We start from the raw sequence: 18,494 nt of genomic DNA, 5'->3' as shown, positions 1-18,494 counted from the left end.
AGGCTCCCCAGCCCCAGAGCTGCACACATCAAGCCCCCCCCCCCACATCAACCCCCCCGGGCTGCTCTTCACAGCCGGCTCTGTCCACAGCCCAGCCCCAGCACATCTGCACCCTCCACAAGCCACAGCGAGGAAGGGAGGTAACGAGGGGGACAGCCACCTGCTGGAGAGTAGCCAGGCCATCACCCCTCCACCTCCCTCAGCCCAAGGGGAGGGGCTGTCAGGAGGGCCCCGCCAGGGGACACCCCTTCCCTAGCAGCAGGCTGCTCTGGCACAGCTGAAGGCAGGTCTCGCTGTCGCTCACGCCGGGGGCAGGCGGAGATCTGCACTCTGCTTCCCAGCAATCTTGACCTCCAGCTCTGGAGCAGGAAACAGATGGCCCCCCCTCCCCCCCACAGGAGCTGGCAGCGCTGAGCTGTTCATGGAGGAGAGACTTCGCTCCCCAGAGCATCTGTCCTGGCAGCTCAGAGCTGCCTCTTGCAGCCCCGCATGACGTCCAGCTGCACCAGATGTTCCCACGGCTCCTCCTTTTACAGCCAGCTCAGACGGGCAGCTCCGGGCCCCTCAACGCCTCTCCCCTGGCTGGGAGTGGGGAACGGGTCACAACTGGCCCAACCGGATCTGCAGAGAACTAGGGACCCAGTTTGGCACTGCCCCTCTGCTCCGCTAGCACCCCCTTGTCTGCCTGGCTCCGAAACACCTGCCTCCATGCCTGGATCCACGTCCCTGGACCTGTCCCTTCCACTCGACTGCCTAGAGCGAGTGCGTCGATTTGTGTAGAAATCTCAGTTGTTGTTCTCTCTGTCCATCCGTCTGTCCACACACAGAGCTCACTGAGCACAGACACCATCTCGTCTGCCTGGGAAGTGCCTGGTGCGCAGAAGGAGCTAACCCTCTTCCTAGCCCCACCACAAGAGCCCAGGGCAGGGTTCTGAGGCCAGCCCCAGGGCCCACCGCCAGGCGTCATCAGACTCCACTTGTCACCGTCTGGGCAGTGAACACTGCCACTCAGCGCTGGCTGCTTTTACCAGCTTCTCCCCTGCCCCACACGCTCCCCTCCCACATCGTCACTCATTCGCTCTGCCACTTCTGCCCCAACCCTAAAAACAGCCAAAAGCTGAGAACCAAAGAGCCTTGGGGCCCCTCACCCCCCTCCTCCAGTCACTTACCTGCCTGGGGGGCCTCCTACACCAGCCTCATTCACCTGGTATTTACAGGGTCAAAACAAACAAAAAGCCTTCTAAGCACTTGGCTGTGCCCACAGCCAGCCTGTGACGCTGCCTTCTCCCGAGGCTTCCTCCTGCCTGTTCCATGCTGCAGGGTGGGTGCCGGGGCCGCTGCAGAACAGGGGTGGCTGGGCAGTGCCGTCCCCAGCCCGGCAGACCTGAGGCCCTCGCACAATAGAAACAACAAACAATGGATCCGCCTCCCAGGTGGGATTGGCGAAGCAAAGGACCCAGGCACGTGAGCCCAGCTGGGGCAGAGCGCAGCGGGGATGCCCTGGCTGTCCGGCCCAGAGCAGCCCCAGGCCACAGCTAGGGGCTCTGCTCTGATAGTCCAAGGAGGGCTGCCAATCAACCACAGTGAGCGCATACAGGTAATGCAAAACAAACTAACTGGGTTTAAAAAGCAGTCGCGATTAATTGCCCTGTAAAAAAGATGAACAAAAGAAATGATATTTTTCAGTTCACCTCATCCAAGTCCACTCAGTCCTGCCTCTTGGTCAGCCATCGCTAAGACAAACAAGTGTGTTTACATTTCCAGGTGAGACGCTGCCCACTTCTGATTTACACCTGGCTCTGGTGCAGCCGGCCGGGCCAGAGATGCTGAACATCCGTACGCCCCTTCATGCAGCGAGCTGGGGCCCTAGCAGTTTACATTCCTTGTTTCCAAGTGCAGTCATCTAAACCAATCATCATCATCATCCTACACTTGTAAGCGGCACTTTCACGATACAGAGCTTGCGTGACAGGTGAGGCGACGTGTATGAGGTGACTCGGTTTACAAACGTCTGCACTGTAACAATATAAACAAAAACACCACCACAGAGCGAGCCCTGGAAAGTCGGATTCCAGGTGTCGGTGAAATCTGTAGTTTTGAACATGTAGAAACCATCCCAACTCCTGCTAAGAGACGGCAGGTGCCATTCTCCTGTCGTGTACCAGTGGGATTACATGGCTGTGCTTTCATTGCTTGACACCGCTAATGCCAAGCCTAGATGGGGCTGACCCTGGCTCCCCCCCATGACACCTACCGGCTCCAGCACCTTGGCACACGAAGCCCTTCATCTTTTCCAGCTGCACTAGTCCAGCGCTGACACTGTAGCCAACGCCCACCGTGCCCAGCTTTCCTCAGATGCCGGACTCCCCCTTGCCTGCCTGCCTGCCGGCCAGCCCACCCCTGCCTTTTAGCTTGCAAGTGCTTTGGAGCAGGGACTGGGCCCTTTTCTGCCTGGCGCCACAGAGGAAATGAAAGGAGGCTCAGATGAGGGCTGGAATAGTCCCCTGGACAGGGACACACCTGGATTGTCGTATGGTATCTGCAGTGGCAATAACAGGAACCTCCAGCCACAGCCTTGGGGAGGTGGAAGAGGAGAGCACCAGGGCAAGAGCAACTGCCACGAGAGCTCCATAAACCACCGAACTCAGCTCCACTGTCCGTGATCCCTCGACAGTCCAGGCTGGTTTCTGTCACAGGTTTTATTTTATCTGGTCCTTTGGTGACTTCGGAGTCTGATCCTTGAGCCGCACACTCACTGGCAGACACTGCAGGTGCTGTTGGGACGCAGGGCTGGCCTCGATTGCTGCAGGACAGTTGTCAATCCTTTCTTTTCAGACAGACATTCTTCTGCGACTAGGGAGAGGCGATTTTCCTAAAAAGAGGTTGTTCTGTCTCTGACAAATCTTCCCCAGTTAGCCCATCTGGGGCTGCTGGTTCCCAGTGTGGGATGCCCATGCCCTATCTCTTGATGTGAGCTCCATGGAGTCTACAAAGCCCATCACTGTACCTTTTCTGTACCTTTTCCATCTTTTTTGAGGTGGGGTGACCAGATCTGCATGCAGTATTCAAGATGTGGGTGCACCATGGATTTATAGAGAGGCAATACGATATTTTCTGTCTTGTTATCTATCCCTTTCCTAATGATTCCCAACATGCTGTTAGCTTTTTTGACTGCTGCTGCACATTGAGTGGATGTTTTCAGAGAGCTATCCACAATGAGTTGAAAAAAAACCACGTTCTGAAGTGTCCCGAACCTCTGTTTCACTTGATGCTTACCTGTTCTGTTCATTTCCCTCTGAAGCATCTGGCACTGGCCACTGTCAGAAGACAGGATACTCAGCTAGATGGACCATTGGCATGACCCACTATGGCCGTTCTTATGTATCAAACCCAAAGACCCCATGATGGATTCAAATGAACTTTCAGATCTGAATCTGGTATCCATCCCGCCCAGGCAGCTCTCCCGTCTCCCAGTGGGGCATCACATGGCCACCGCCCCACCCAGGCAGCCGACCAGCCCCAGCAGGGTACCCCAGGAATCCAACCCCACCGTATACGGCCAGAACCTCACACACTGAAGCAAAGCACAGCTACAGCTGATCTATGGCTAAACCAGAGACAGAGTCTAGCAGGGCCCTTCTCCAGAGACACCAAGGAGCCTCCTGCTCAGACCCCATCTGAAGGGAGGGGAGATAGCCTCTGCTCCCCCTGCAGACCTGAGAGGCAAATGGACATGCATGGACATGCTTCCCATTCATCTCATACAGAGCTCAGCCAGCCACACGGACCTCTACACGCTGCTCAGACTCTCCCATGCATTCCCTGCGAGGCCTAGTGGGCACAACCCTGCAGCTACTCACCCCGTGCAGAGCAGGGTCAAAGCCTGTCCCCTGGAGTCCTGACCCGAACACACTCTCCCATCCTGCCAGCCTCATGTAGGGGAGCCCCATCCTCTCAGGGAGCGAGGCCACGACAGAAGGCCGCAGCCTGAGGCAAAGCAGCAGCCCATCCCAAGCCCAGGAGCTGTAGCAATGGGCCTCCCGTGAGATGGACCGGATCATCATGAAACGCTGAGTGCACTCCAAGTCTCCGGGGCGGTAGACTCCTGGGCATGGTCTCACAGCCCCTTCTAGGTCTGTCTCGCCAGGGACAGGATGACATGATCCCACGTCTGAATCAAAGGCTTTTGTCCAGCAGATGAAGCACAGACCCAAATAACTGACTCCAGTGGAACCTCAGACTCATTCCCAAATGCCCCTGCTCCTTGGAGTCCACCAGCCAAGGCCTCCGCCCCTCTCCTCTCCCCGAGCTAGTTCTGCTAGGCCCAACCTGCACTGGGAGGCACCAGATTTAGGGTGACATATTAAATTAGATTCCCAGTTGTTGGGATTTTCTGCTGCTTTACTGCTTAATTAAATGGTGCAGGGCTCAGATTCCTTCAAACCACAGAGGGCAGCCTCTGCTGGACGTCACACTTCAGTTCCTCTATCTGACCACATGCCCTCACCATGGAGAAATCCGGCTTCGTGCTGTCTGAGTGCATGATGCCTGCTGAGTGGAAAGGGATGCTTCCTAAAACCGGGATGCCCAGGACCCAGACATCCAGCTACCTGCTCAGGCCAGCAAAGTCACCCAAACACGAATGTGGCCACTTGGGCGCTCATATTATGGCGGACCCATTTCCAGTCTGAGTACCACACACTGGCAGGGCGCACAGTCCTGTCTATTTCCCTGCCGGGGGCACACAGAATATTAATGCTAGGCCTTCTCGAGCCGTGATTCTCAATGGTCAGTCTCTGAAATCTCCCCGACACAGTTTAGGAGGCAGCAAGCCCTGGTATCACTGCTCTAGAGGGATCGCGGAGAATAGCACAAGCTGCGAGTCGAGGAAACAGGCTGAAAAGTCATTAGCACCTGGAACTGTACAGGCATCTTCAGTCCAACAGGTCATCATACCCAGCAGCTCCATTGTCCCAGAGTGACTCAGTCTGCTTCAGCACTCCGTGTGCCAGCCTGCCCACTCCCCGTGCCATGGTGCCTGAGCCTGACTCACTCATGCTGCCAGGCAGGGAGCTGCATCTGCTGCCTGCTCCTCCAGTCACCTTCCAAGGCTTAATGTGGGCGGATTCCACAGCCAGCCCAAACAAGAGCAAGGAAGACTGAGGAGGAGGCGCAGCATAAAGGCACCGACCCCAGCAGAGCTCGGAGGTGTGTTAAAACATGCACCTGACCAGGCTGAGCTCTAGGGCAGGGGTGTCATCGGGACCAGCTGTCCAAACTTGGGAAGTGTAACCGACGTCATGGGGTCTGCCCAGTCTGCAGACAGCCTGAAAGGGTAACTCAGAGAGCAGCAAGCTGGCCCATTCATCTCAATGGGGTGTTAACTTTCATTCCCAATGAGGATAATTTCCATATCAATGCTGTGAATTATCTCACTGCTGGTCAAAGCATGCACACAATAGGGCCACTCATGTCATGCAGATCTGGAACATCTACTATGAATGACTGCTCAATTATGGTGTCAATTGGCTGGAGCATGGGTTGCAGGCAGACCATGGGAGAATACCAATTAGTACTTTCTAATCTGACCCCTGGAGCCAACAAGCCAGAGAAAAAGAATATAGCTGGGGAACCATCTGAGCCCCATCACAGGGGGTTGCACGCTACCATTAAAGACACCACTACCTGTTTTATGGTTATCAATAACTCAGAATATAGACTCTGGATCAATGTGCTAATTAACAAAGCCCAGGAGGGGGTATTTGTGGGGATCTGTTACAGACCATCAGATCAAACCAGAGAACAAGATGAGTTACTCCTTAAACACCTGTCTGTAATCTGTAGAAAGAAAACTTGTATTTTAGGGGGGACTACAGTGTGGGACACGTAGACTGGCGGTTTCGTTCAGTCAGCAATAAAACATCATTGGGGTTTCAAAAATTACAGATGATGATTTTCTGACACAAAGGTACTGCAGCCAATCGTTAAAAGATGCTGTTCTGAGCAGAGTGTGCAGATGTTCAAAGTACGATCACAGTGTACCACAGCCTCCTCGTGGGCAGTGGGACTCAGGATACGCTGCCTTCCCCAGGGCGCTAGGTGTCCTGAGCTTAGCCCCTCCCAGGCTCTGGTGGGCTCCCATAGGGTCCTTCCTAGGTTCCCAGAAATTAAGACCAGCAGGGATTATCGGCCCATCCAGTCTGACTTCCTGCACAGCACAGGCCAGAGAATTCCCCCAGTCGCCCTGTGTTGCAGCCAATAACTTTTGACTGAAGTACAGTTCGTGTCTAAGTAAAGCGTATGTTTCCGAAAGGCCTCCAGAGACATCAAGGGATGGCAAATCCCCCACTTCCCTTCCCAGTTTGTTCCCATGTTTTATCCCCCTGACTGTGGAAACACTTGAATTTTACTTCTAAATGTGAATGTGTCAGATATCAGACATGCTCCCTTTCTCTGCTAGAATAAGGAGCTCGTTAGTACCCAGAATTTTCTCCCCATGAAGGTAATGACACACTGTAACCAAGACACCTCTCAATCTTCTTTTGGACAGCTAAACAGATTGAGCTCTTCAAGTCTTTCACTGCCAGGCATTTTCTCCACTCCTCAAATCATTTTTGTGGCTCTTTTTTGCACACACTTCAATTTTTCAACTTCCTTTTAAAAATACGCACCCCAGAACGGTCACTCCAGAACACAGGAGGCAGCTCCCTGCCCTGCTGACTTACAGGGCAGAAAGAGACTCCCAGGGCATAAGCTTTGCATTTCCGCAGGCCTTGGCTCTGCCATGTGGGAGAAGGGACAGAGGCAAGGAGGCAGTAGGCAATATAGAGGGTCTTTTCTAGCTGCCTTTGTCAATCTATTGCACCCATGACTGTACTATCCAGCTGCCAGACAGCATCAACTGCCATCCTTGGAATCAACTGGCCTAGATAACGTCTCCAAACCTCACGTCCAGGGAACAGAAGGTTTAACAACTGCTCAAGAAACATCCACATGAGATGAGCCCAGACAGCATGAAACGGAGCCAGCTCAGCTCCACTGATGCAGGGCTGGTCCCCGCCTCTGGCTGGGGTTCAGGTCAAAGGCCCAGAAAGTATGTTAACGCTCTCACCCAAAGAGGGAGGGACATTGTGCATGGGGGAGGAAATGTCACCCATGGACATCTGGCCCCTGGCCAGGAGCAAGTCTCTGAAGAACACAGCTCCACTCACAGCTTTCCAATCCATTCCCCCATCTGGAGACTGAGACACACTCACCACCCACTTACTCTGCAGATAGAAAACTCTCTCCTTTCAAAGCAGGAGTCACAGCTGCAGTGCCAACAGCAATGGTGGAAGAGAGGGGGTGGCATAAACCTGCGACTGAGAACAGAAAGTCTGTTAAGCCCCCCAGGCCACTGCAGCCATTCAAGGCAAAAAGTACCAGAGGAGAAAAACTGGAAGGCAGGTGCTGCCAACCCTCCCGGGAACCTGTATCCATTGTACCCCACTAGGATCTCAGCTATGCCCGGTAGCATCCACTGCCTCCTCTAGGCCACCACAGAGCTGAAGCTGCTCCAAACCCCATCTCTCACTCGGCTCAAGAGCCATCCTGGATTACAGTGCCATGCACTGACTAGTGGGAGCTGGGGGATGGCACACAGCACAGTGCACTGGAACCGTGGGACGGAGGGTCTAGAGAACAGATCACGCAAGCTAGCGCTCCAGTGCTGACATGTGGACCAGTGGCTGGGTACCACTGATGTACGGCACAACCAGCTTCAACAAGCCACAGCAACACACAAAGGCAGGCCTGAGACAACAGTGGGAAAACCAACCCCACGGATCTCTCCTCTAAGCTCTGCTGCATTTCTCCTCATTGCCTCCCATTACCTGCCCCCCTTTCACCACTCAGCCCCGCTCTACTTATCCAAACAACCATCTTATCGGAAGCAGACTCTCCGTTTGCCATCATTGGCCTTGTCGTGCTGTCTCCCATGCTGCCCTGTAAAATAGAAAAAATGCCCTGCCAAAATCTGTAAAGCCAGGCTCCCATCCTAAATCCCTCCCCCAAACTCACCTCTCCCATAACGCTTATGGAAACTGTAACCTGACAACAGCTGCCGGGGACACTGCTCCTGACTAGTTAGGAATTGTGCACAGACTGGCATACTTGTCACCAAGTCCCCACCACCCACCCTAACCCACTTGTTTGTCTCATCCACCTGGGAGGCCTGGTCTTTTAGAGCATAAGCTCTTTTGACCGTCATTTATTATAGGTCTACACAGCACCTGGCACAGCAAGCCCCACCTGAGTGAGGCCACAATATCAATATTTTATACAAAGAACAGAGTTGTCCAAGCACGTGCCTGCCCTAGCACACAGCCCCCCACATACAAACATCTCTCCTGCCCTTCCCCAGAGCTACCACAGGCTCTCTCCTTATCCAGTTCTTTCTGTTCATGCCTCTGAAGGTAGGGGTCAGTTCTGCACGGTCCTGGGCATCCTCACCTCCCATAGATTTCAATGCGAGTCAAGGGAACTCAGCACCCTGCAAAATCAAGGATCCTTCTCTGCTAAGACATACCGAGAGAAGTGACCCCAGAGTGGCCACATACAGAGGCTCTACAGAAGGGCGAGTCAGAATGAACAGCTGGTCAAGCCTTTTCCTTAGGCTCGCCCTTACCAGGGTCCCTGCACTGTCCCAGCACATATGGCTAAGAGCTCATCTCCTGCCCAGCCAGAGCATGACCAGCCCTTGTCACTGTGGCAGGAGCTGATGTGGCAAAGGAGTGACAAATAGGAATTGCTCAGGATTCCCAGGCCCACTCTGACAGGGAATCCAGTCAGGACTCCAACATTTACTGTTTTCTGAACCCAAGTGAAGCTTCTTCCACTCACCCCCTCCCTGCCACTCCTTGTGGTTTCTAAAGCACCGGGAATGTACAGACACACAAATGGGACAGGTCTGCCAAGGTCACGGAATTAGCAGGAAAGAAGCTGGCTAAGCAGAACTCTTTCCTTCCCCCAGCGTGTAATTTACTCCAGGCCAATTCAGCGGAGCAAGGATGAGCCAGGGAGCTCATCACACAGCCTGGCTGGACTAGGCTCCACCAGAGCCAGAAAAGTGGGAGGAACCCCAGTCAATTTCAGATTGATTTTCCTTTACAAGACCCTTCATGCAGTGGCAGCCCTTTCCCATATTTTGCTTTGCAAGCCTGAGCACCAGAAACACACACCCCGTTTTAAAAAGGATATTGAAAAATTGGAAAGGGTCTAGAAAAGAGCCACAAAAATGATTTGAGGGCTGGAAAAAATGCCTTCTAGTGAGAGACGTAAAGTGCTGAATCTGCTTAGTTTATCATAAAGAAGATTGAAAGTTGACTTGATTACAGTGTATAAATATCTTCATGGGGAGAAAATACCAGGTACTAAAGCGCTCTTTAATCTCGTGGAGACAGGCAGAATAAGAACCAGTGCCTGGAAGCTGAAGCCAGACACATTCAAATGAGAAATAAGGCACCATTTTTTTTCAGTGGAGGTACAAACTCCCAAGGAACAGATGGTTTCTCCAGGTCTTGATGTCGCTAAATCCAGAGTGGGCGCCCTTCTGGAAGATGCTTTAGCCAAACAGACATAAATGACTGGACTCAACACAGGGGTAACTGGGTGAGGTTTAATGGCCTGCGATATCCAGGAGATCAAACTAGATGGGTCCTTCTGTCCTTAAACTCGATAATCCATGAACCAGCTGGGAACGAATCCAAGCACTATGGCTAGGAGATCATCTCAACCACCATCCAGAGATCACCTGCCCAGCAGACACAAAGGGACTGCACAGCATGTGCATGGCCAGCCCAGCCAGGCTCCGCAGGCTCACTCCAGCCTGTGCAAGCGGCTGAGGAGCTACACGATCCAAGCAGGACAATGCAGAGGGAAGCTGTTTCCAGACTAACACCTTGACAACAAAGCCCTTCTTAAAACCAAAGAGTAGGTGAATCATCCTGGGGCATGTGAGGGGGGGAAGAGCTGCAGAGATACCAGCAAACCCAAAACACTTGCTCATCACAGAATGCCTTGTGACAAAAGGGTGGCAGCACCAAAGCATCAGAGACAGTGTGAACAGGAGCTCTGCAAACTCCCTTCTCACCTCTACGCGCTAACCAGCAGCATCTCACACTATTCCACTCCCGTGCCCTTGGCATGCTGGGGCAATGAATACAGCACATCCAGCTATTTCAATCTTCCCAGTCCTGAAGCTCTGCCCATCCCACTCAACCTGACTCGCCGCACTCACTGGTCAAGTCCCAAGTTTCTCTTGAACTGCTCAGTCATTAGCCACGTTGTGAGCCAAGGCCACACGGGCCAGGGCCACTAAGAAGTTCTCTCTCTCTAGCCCCACCACAAAGACTCTTGTCCCTGGTCTCATGATCTCATGTCTTGAAAACTGCAGTCTTCGTCCCTCTGGTCTCCCTGACATCCACATCATCTGCCTCAGTGCACACAAAACACTGCTGCTAAAATCAACTTCCTTGCTCTTTATTTTGACCACCCCACCCCCCATTTTAACGCCTTCACTGTCACTGTCTTCAAACCCTGGCATGACTGTCCCTCCCTACCTAGCAGCCCCTGTTCACAATGCCAGCCTTATGCACCCATCTGTCAGGGTCCTCCATGCCACCCCTCTGCTGGGACTGTGCATTCCAGTCCCTCCTGAAAGTCCATCTGTGTCAAGACACTTCTCAGCTAGGTCACCTTGGGTACCATTTACGTATCACACGTACTGGGGGGCAGTGGAGACCTCCGCAATGAAGATGTCTACGATTCTGCATTATAAATATTCTTACCGTTTTGGGTTTTGTTTTGTTGGGTTTTTTAAAGAGCTCTCGTGTCTCCATGGCTTGTAGCAGGACTTTGAAGAGTGGCTGGTAGACAGCCCTATGGTCAGGGAAGTGCCGTTTGCAAGCCTGCTGGAAATCTGTGCAGATTTGACAGAGTTAGGAACTGCTGCAACTTGCCACTTATTGTCTGTGGGTCACACCCTACCCCTGCTGTCGGCAAGAGCCTTACCATTCCACGGCATGACAACTCTGAATATCCTTGGTGCCCTTGCAAATGTTCAGTTCCTTCTGGAATCTTAAGGTTTTTGGCCTCAGTGACTTCCTGTAGCAGTGATTTCCACAGTTTAACCACACGTTTCATAAAAAAAGTATTTCCTTTTATCAGGTTTGAATTTCCCACCATTTCATTTCACAGAACATCCCCTTGCTCCTGTGTTAGAAAGGAAGGGAGCCGCGCACTCCTGATCTCCCTTCTCTAGACCAGTTCCTATTTTATAGACTTATCTTATTGCCTCTTATTTATCTCCTCTCTAAGGCAACAATCCCAAGCCTTTCAATGGCTCTTCAGAGGAAAGTTTTCCAAGGCCCTTGACCATTCCCATTGCTGTTCTATGAACCCATCTAGGTCTGCAAACCTTTTTTGAGAGAGGGTGACCAGTACTGCACACAGTATCCCCTGGAGGCTGCGCCACTGATCTATATAAAACCACAAACATTATAAATAAAAAGTTCTTTGTATTGTTCATCATCTCACTCCTTAAGCTTCCTAACATCTTGTTTGCTTTTTCTGACCATAGTTGAACACTAAGCAGAGGTCTTCATTGAGCTCTACAATCATGCCAAGGTCACTTCTCATGAGCTGATACAGGTAATTGAGAAACCTGGAAAGTGTAGGAATCGTTTCAGTTTCCCCTGAGTGTGCATTACTTGGCATTTGTCAACAATGAATGCTGTGTTGCCACTGTCAGAGACAGGACACTGGGATACCTGGACCTTGGGTCTGATCCAGTTTGGCAATTCTGATGTTCCTGGGGCTTCTACTGCTTCAACTACAGGACTAACCACATTAGCTGGCAGAGGAGAAATCTTACCTAACTGAACCAGTCATTAAAGCAGAATGCACAAGACACTGAAATTGCAAGCTACCTGTTCTCAACCAGCCCCATTTTACAAAGAGCATAGCAAAGGATAAAGATAGATCAGGTTCTGACAGCTGCGCAGCATGATTACACAGATGGATCTGGGTCTGCCATATCCATAGATTGTAAGGCCAGAAGACACCAATAGGCAGCAGGTTTAAAACAAACACCAGGCAGTACTTCCTCACACAGAGCAGCCAATCTGTGCAACATACTGCCAGGGGATACTGTGGAGACCAAAAGTGTAAATGGGTTCAAAAAAGAATGAGATAAGTTCCTGGAGGATAGGCCCATCAATGACTAATAGCCAAGATGGTCAGGAATGCGACCCCATGCACTGGGTGTCCCTAAGCCTCTGACTGCATATGCTGGGACTGGACAAGAGAGAATGGATCACTTGATAACTGACCGGATCTCTTCATTCTCTCTGAAGCTTCTGGTACTAGCCACTGTCAGAAAACAAGATACGGGGCCAGATCAATCATTGGTCTGACCCTGCATGACCATTCTTATGTCCGATGTGATCCTCTAGTCCGACCCACCTGCATAACACAGAGTCCCTGCGTTAGTTCCTCTTTGGACTATGGTATGTTGGAGATCTGGGTTATATCTCCAGTTCGCGTAGCCTCTCATTAGGGTGTGAAGCTTCTCAGTTGTGAAGGGTACAGACTTGACACCAGCTGGGAGAAGAAGCGAGTCCCAATTATGATTTGTCTTTGCTCCAGGGGGTTTGGCCTGTGTGGTGCCCCAAGAGGGGGACAGGCCACTGGACCCATGTGCTGTATAAAGGGGGTCAAACAAGAGGAGCCTGGACCAGCTCTCCTCCATCCCTGAGACACAGAGGGATGGCCCACGTCCTGGCCCCTCAGGGACCATGTGCTGAGTCAGGGGTGATTGGGTGGGAGCCCCATTCCACTCTCTCCCCCCTTCAGTGGCTCTGGCTACAGCTGGGCCATGTTTCTTCCCTGGGGTTCCAGAGCAGTGAACACTGCGGATGTGGTGGAAGCAGCCCAGCATTCAAATTTCAAGGGAATGGGCGCAATGACGGAACGAAACTGTGACAATGCAAGCCACAGCAGGGAAATGGTCATTTTCAAGAGTTTACGACCCAGCCAAATCCAAATAGACTGGCATGGAGCAAGCCAAGGACACATCTCTGGCCCCAAGACTCCGCTGTTGCTAACACTGGAGGGGTGAAGATTCTCCAAAAGTCACAAGAATCTTTTAAAATGGAAGGTATTGGGCAGCCTGACTAGAGGGGCTGCTGCCAGCTGCCCTAGAACATTCGTCAGCCTAACTCAGCGCTGCTCCCAACCGGCTGCCCCTGTGTGTTTGCTTCTTTCACTCGCTTTCAACTGGGAGTTCCTAGGGGCTGGGGACTGGGGCTTCTCTTTTACTGGAAAGAACCCAGCTCACTGCCAGTACTACTGGAAACAATTTACTACTAATCAAGTTAGCCAGGTGGACAAGTTCTTCTCACTCAGAACCGGATACAGATTTGCAACCAGTTCTCCATAGGTCAAAAGGATGAGAATCCCTGCCCCCAACTAGAGGATTCCACAGAAAAATCCAGGCTGCCCACTCCTGGCCCTGACATGGGGAACTCCCATTGACAGGGCGCAGGATGGACTGAGAATGCCAGAAACCCCAATCCAGGATGACACAGGACAATATTCAGGACAGTCTCTTCATTTCAATGAATCATACAAAAGCGCCCCAATGTGGGGGAGGGGACAGGGAGGCACAGGGTCACTGGGCAGAATCAAAGTGGACCAGGCACCTCTGTGTGGCCCAGTTCCACAAGCGTGCCGCCAAGCGGCAAGGGAGACACGCTAGCAGATTCCTCAGGCGGAATAAGGGCCTCGTAGTGCAAAGAGGGCTCGTCCCCACAGCCAATCTGAGTAGGAGCAATGGCCTCAACGCCAGACCCCCACCCACCCCTCGCACTCAGCTTTCCTCACCTGCTAGCCACAGACTTGGTGGCCAAGCCCCCAGCACTTATGCTCCCTACCACTCCCATGCCCTCATTCCTGCACTCAGCCTCCCCCAGCCTCTTGGATGCAGTTTCAATGAGCAAGCTCACACACCCTCTCTCTGCCCAGCTCCCACAGCTGGTAATACAGAAGCCTCCTCATGACCAGCTGCTGACAGCATGTGCTATGAACACTTGAGGGAGAAACAAGCTGAAACACACTGGGCACCAGCTAGCTGACTGCACCTGTCCAGCAAATACAGGCCTGTCCAACGCAGCTCCTAGCTCAGACACTGGCGTTTTGCAGTCACCCACTAGGGAACAGCCATTGCCAACACCGATCTGCTTTCCCCTCGGAGCATGCACATCATCTGATGTTGCAGACAAACAGCCCCAAACCTGTCCCCGACCAGACACACACGCCCTCACTGGAGCTGGGCATTCTCCTGTGCCCACTGGGCAAAGACTGTAGAGCATGCACTGCTCTGACCTGCCTGTACAGAGACTCATGCGGGAACCCTGGCAAAATCTGCTAGCTCAAAGCAGCTTTTCATTAACACAGATCCAAAGACCCAGGACAATTGTTGCTAATGAGCTGCCGCCCCCACTCCCTGCATGTGATCTGAGCTCCCAGGGCCCTGGTACCCAACATTGCAGTATTAACACATGAGACACATGTGCTGTTGAACAACACATCAGCCTGCTCAGTCCCAAAAGCTGAGATCCACCCGCCACACCATGGCACCACTCAGTTCACAGATGACTCAGGTCTCCAGAGTCCCCTGACTTCTCCCCTCCACCTCATGCCATAGAGCCATGGTGATATCACTGGGGCAAGAGGGGCCACTTTCTCAGCCTTCTGCCTAGAAGGCCTCGGCAGGAAGAAGTGACTTCACTCCCATTTCCCAGCGAGCACATGTCAGCAAGAACTAAAATCTAAAATGAGTGGCAGACAGAGAAGAGACACAGGGACCCCAGGAAGGTTAGGGGAGCCCAAGTCCACTAACCATCTTCTCACAATTCCAGAATGAGGTAACCTCTGACCCACCTTCGATGATTTTCCTTTGGCACCCCAGGCAGAGGCGATTCAGTGCCACTGATGCACATTCACTGTGTGGGGCAGCTCTGGCTGAAGCCAACGGTAAATCTACAGCAGGCTCTGTTCTGGGGAAGGACTTACTGTTAACAATGGCTCCCCTCAGTAGGATCCCGCAAGGAAGGTTCTCATGTGATCTGTAAGGGCACAAGCTCTCCTCTCTGGCAGTGGGCCCTTCTACCAGCCCTCCATAGCTCTCAGTCCCCGTGCATGGGGGCACCAGTCCCACTCAATTAGACACGTGCCCTAAAAGCCAGGCTTTCAGGAGACTTCTGACATCAGATCTCCTCCTCTCATTAATAAACACCAAGGCTGAAGCACAGGGGGCTGTGTGACAGTCAGTAACTGATTAATCACAAACTATCTGCAGAGCAATGGAGCCAACACACCAGCTCTCCCAGCATCAGGGGCTCCATTTTCTGCAGCTGCAGCGGCAGCAGATCTCTCATCCCCAGGGGAAGCTGGGGGGGGGGGCGGAAGCAGCTCTTTAGAGGCAGGATCTGATCACACTTCTATAAGGTACTTTGATCATTCCTAATCAGACACTGCAAACACAACAGAACAAGTCACAGAGGATGAAGCTGACAAGCCTCCTTCCGAAGGAGACGAAACAAAAACAGGCAGCAGTTCCGGCACACACAAAATGAAGGCAGCGAGACGTTCTCCTGCCCCTCCTGAGTCCTGGCACCAATGGCAAGTGCAGTGGAACTACGGAGTCCCAACCACGGAGCACAGATAACACGGCGCCTGTCAGAAAAGGACATGACAAGGATCTCCGCAGGGAGACACCCGCTGGGACACCCACATCCATCCCTAGGCCTCGGGACCGAGGAGGAAACACAGCCAGCCCAAGGCAGAAACCACCAATGGGTCTGATCCCCTCTCACTCACACCACGGTAGATCAATGGGGATTAACCAGTGTTGAGAGCAGAATCAGTCCAATATCTCTGGAGAGTAGAGGCAAGTCAGTGCAAAGGCCACAAGAAGCCAGCACCCAACCCTCGGGCCCTGGTCAGGAAGGCCCTCAGGGCACCTCTTCAGAAAAGACCCCTCAGAAACAAGCCAGACTGTATGGCAGCTCTGAGCTGGGCTCCTCCCTGGTGACCTGCTGTCCTGGGCTGTGATGCAAGAGCCACAGCACACCTGTGCTTCCACCTGACATAACATGCTCCAGTCCCCAGACTCTGGCCCAGAGATGCTCCAGATTTCCCCACGCACTCCCCGTCCAATCTGAGCTCCTCCGCAGGGAAGGAGGCTGGACCCGCCAGATCCAGAGCACCTTCCCTGACCCCCCATCTCTGCTCTGGCACTTCAGCCTCCACACCTGCCCCACAGCCCAGTCACCCCGTGCAGCTGCAGACAGACGTGAGTCCAACTCAACCTTCGCTGGTGCTCGGACCGGCTCTAGGCCTCTCCCGGCCTCCCTCGCACTGTCCCTCCCAGCCCCTGCAGCCTCCTCCTGGTCCTTCTCCCAGACAAAGGAGCTCACACCTGCCTGGCCTCTGCCTCTCCCTCCTGCAAGTGCCGGTTCGGCCCGCACTCACCCGCGGGAGAAGGCCTGCCCCGGCTCTGGCTCTGGCTCTGGCTCTGTGCCCCCTGGCCCGGTTCGGCCCGCACTCAGGCTTGGGGGAAAGGGCCGGCTCTGCCTGCACGCCCCAGCCCGGTTCTGCCTGCACTCCCCCGCTCGGGGAGGGCCCGGCCCGGTTCGGCTCGGCCCGCACTCACCCTCGATGGAGATGACGTGCTCGCGGATCTGGCTCTGCAGCGCCAGGTCCTCCACCCGCTCGATCAGGTCGTAGATCGCGTAGATGTTGGGATGCACCGACTCGAAGCGGCCGATCTCGGCCCGGATCGCGGCCGAGTTGGAGAGGCCGAACTGGGGCGGGGGCGGCCCGCCCTGCTGCGGCCCCGAGGGGCCCGGCCCCGGCCCGCCCGGCGCGGCCAGGCTCTGCTGCTGCGGGCTCTGCCCGGGCCCCGCCTGGAAGTTCATGGCTCCGGGGCAGCGGGCGCGGCTCAGCGGCTCAGCGGCGCGGGGCGGCGGGTGGCCAGGCCGCAGGCAGCCGCTGCATGGCCGGGGCGGGGCGGCGCGGCGCGGCTCGGCTCGGCGCGGCTCCGGTCGGTGTCGGCTCCGCTCCGCTCCGCTCTCCCCGCCGCTTCCCGAGCCCGGCGGCCCGCGAGCACCCAGCCAGCAGCAGGACCGCGTCACGCCGCCGCCCCCGCCTCCCCCCGCGTCAGCGCCGGCTCCGGCTCCGGGGACCGGCCCCCGCAGGGGAGGGGAACGGGAGCGGGAGCAGGAGCGGGAGCCTGCCTGTGCCTCCGCTCGGCTCCGACCAGCCGCCTCGCCGCCCGCCCGCCTGCCTGCGAGCCGGGAGCGCAGCCGCAGCCTCAGCCCGCCGCCGGCCTGGGGAGGAAGGGCCGCGGGGCCCCGGCCAGCCCCGCCCCGGAGCTCGGCTCCCCAGCCATCATTCCCAGCCCCGCCGGGACCCTGCCGCCGCCCGCCGCGCCTCCGGGTGCCTGTCCGCTGCCAGGAGCCGCGGGGCCGCCGCAGCGAGAGTGCGCGCGGGTCACTCCCGGGCCTAGGGCGCTGGGTGCGGGAGCTGCTGTGCGCCGGACAGCCGGCCAAGGTCGCCAGGTGGGGCGAGCACCTCTGAGTGCACGCTGGGCGGAAGTGCACCGACCAGGCGGCCTGGGAAAGTGCTTCACGCTCCCATTAGCACTAGCCAGCGACTCTGCCAATGACTCCCGGCCTGGCGATGGGGGCTGGGGGAGTAATTGATTCACCGCCCAGAAATGTGACTGCTTCGGAGTTCGGGCTCACCCGCAGTACCCCTTCCCTTCCCTTCCCTTCCCCCGCGAGCACGGAGTGCAGCTCAGCTCTGACACCAGACGGTGCCACCCCTTGCGCTTGTCCTAAGGACTCCATCGGGAATGTCGCCGGCACATGCCCCTGCCCTGCTACACAGCCCTGGGAGAAGAGTAGATGGCACTTCTCTGCTTGCACAAACGAGGTGCTGGGAATAATCCCTGCCAGCTGTATTGGTTGACACCCCAGCACCCTGCAGGGAAGATGGAGCAGATGTAGACAACAGAAAGAATACAACGCTGTGGGACACACCACACCCTATACAATGGCACGTTTTGCTAGTCCTTCTGCATGCCTGTTTACATCCCGGGGCCCAGCGAAGGGATGGCGCTAGCATTAGGGTTAGAAGGGGTCTCAGGAGGTATCTAGTCCAACCCCCATTGATCTGCACAGAGCAAGCAAAGGGGCTGAGTATAGGCCAGGGGTAGCCCTGCCCTAAATGTGATGCCTTACGGAGGACACAGTCTGATCATTTCTCCTACAATACAATAGCGATCTGCTGCATCCCTGCAGCTCTCCATAGCACCTGGGAAGACAAAGTGCTGGAGCGTGTCTGTCAGGAGCAGCTTGAGACATCACTCAGAAAGCAGCAGAGTTAAGTTT

The 18,494-nt window shown here is 54.6% G+C and overlaps 1 protein-coding gene across 2 annotated transcripts in view; it reads right to left on the bottom strand.

The window, feature by feature from the left end:
* The window catches only part of AGAP3 (ArfGAP with GTPase domain, ankyrin repeat and PH domain 3), a 190,427-nt gene extending 172,476 nt beyond the window's left edge, over positions 1–17,951 (bottom strand). The window contains exon 1 of one of the 2 annotated variants that reach the window (XM_067535720.1): positions 16,754–17,951. In XM_067535720.1, the coding sequence (XP_067391821.1) occupies positions 16,754–17,018 (265 nt within the window). In that variant the 5' untranslated portion in view covers positions 17,019–17,951. The remainder of the gene's footprint in view (positions 1–16,753) is intronic. The other variant, XM_067535721.1, reaches the window with a different exon arrangement.
* Positions 17,952–18,494: the final 543 nt, after the last annotated feature.

The sequence above is a fragment of the Emydura macquarii genome, unplaced genomic scaffold (assembly GCF_026122565.2).
Source record: "Emydura macquarii macquarii isolate MOO-44397 ecotype Brisbane River unplaced genomic scaffold, CSIRO-AGI_Emac_v2 contig_3511, whole genome shotgun sequence".
Classification (NCBI taxonomy): domain Eukaryota; kingdom Metazoa; phylum Chordata; order Testudines; family Chelidae; genus Emydura; species Emydura macquarii.
Note: the sequence above shows the minus strand (reverse complement) of the source record. Positions and strands in the feature narration are given on the sequence as shown.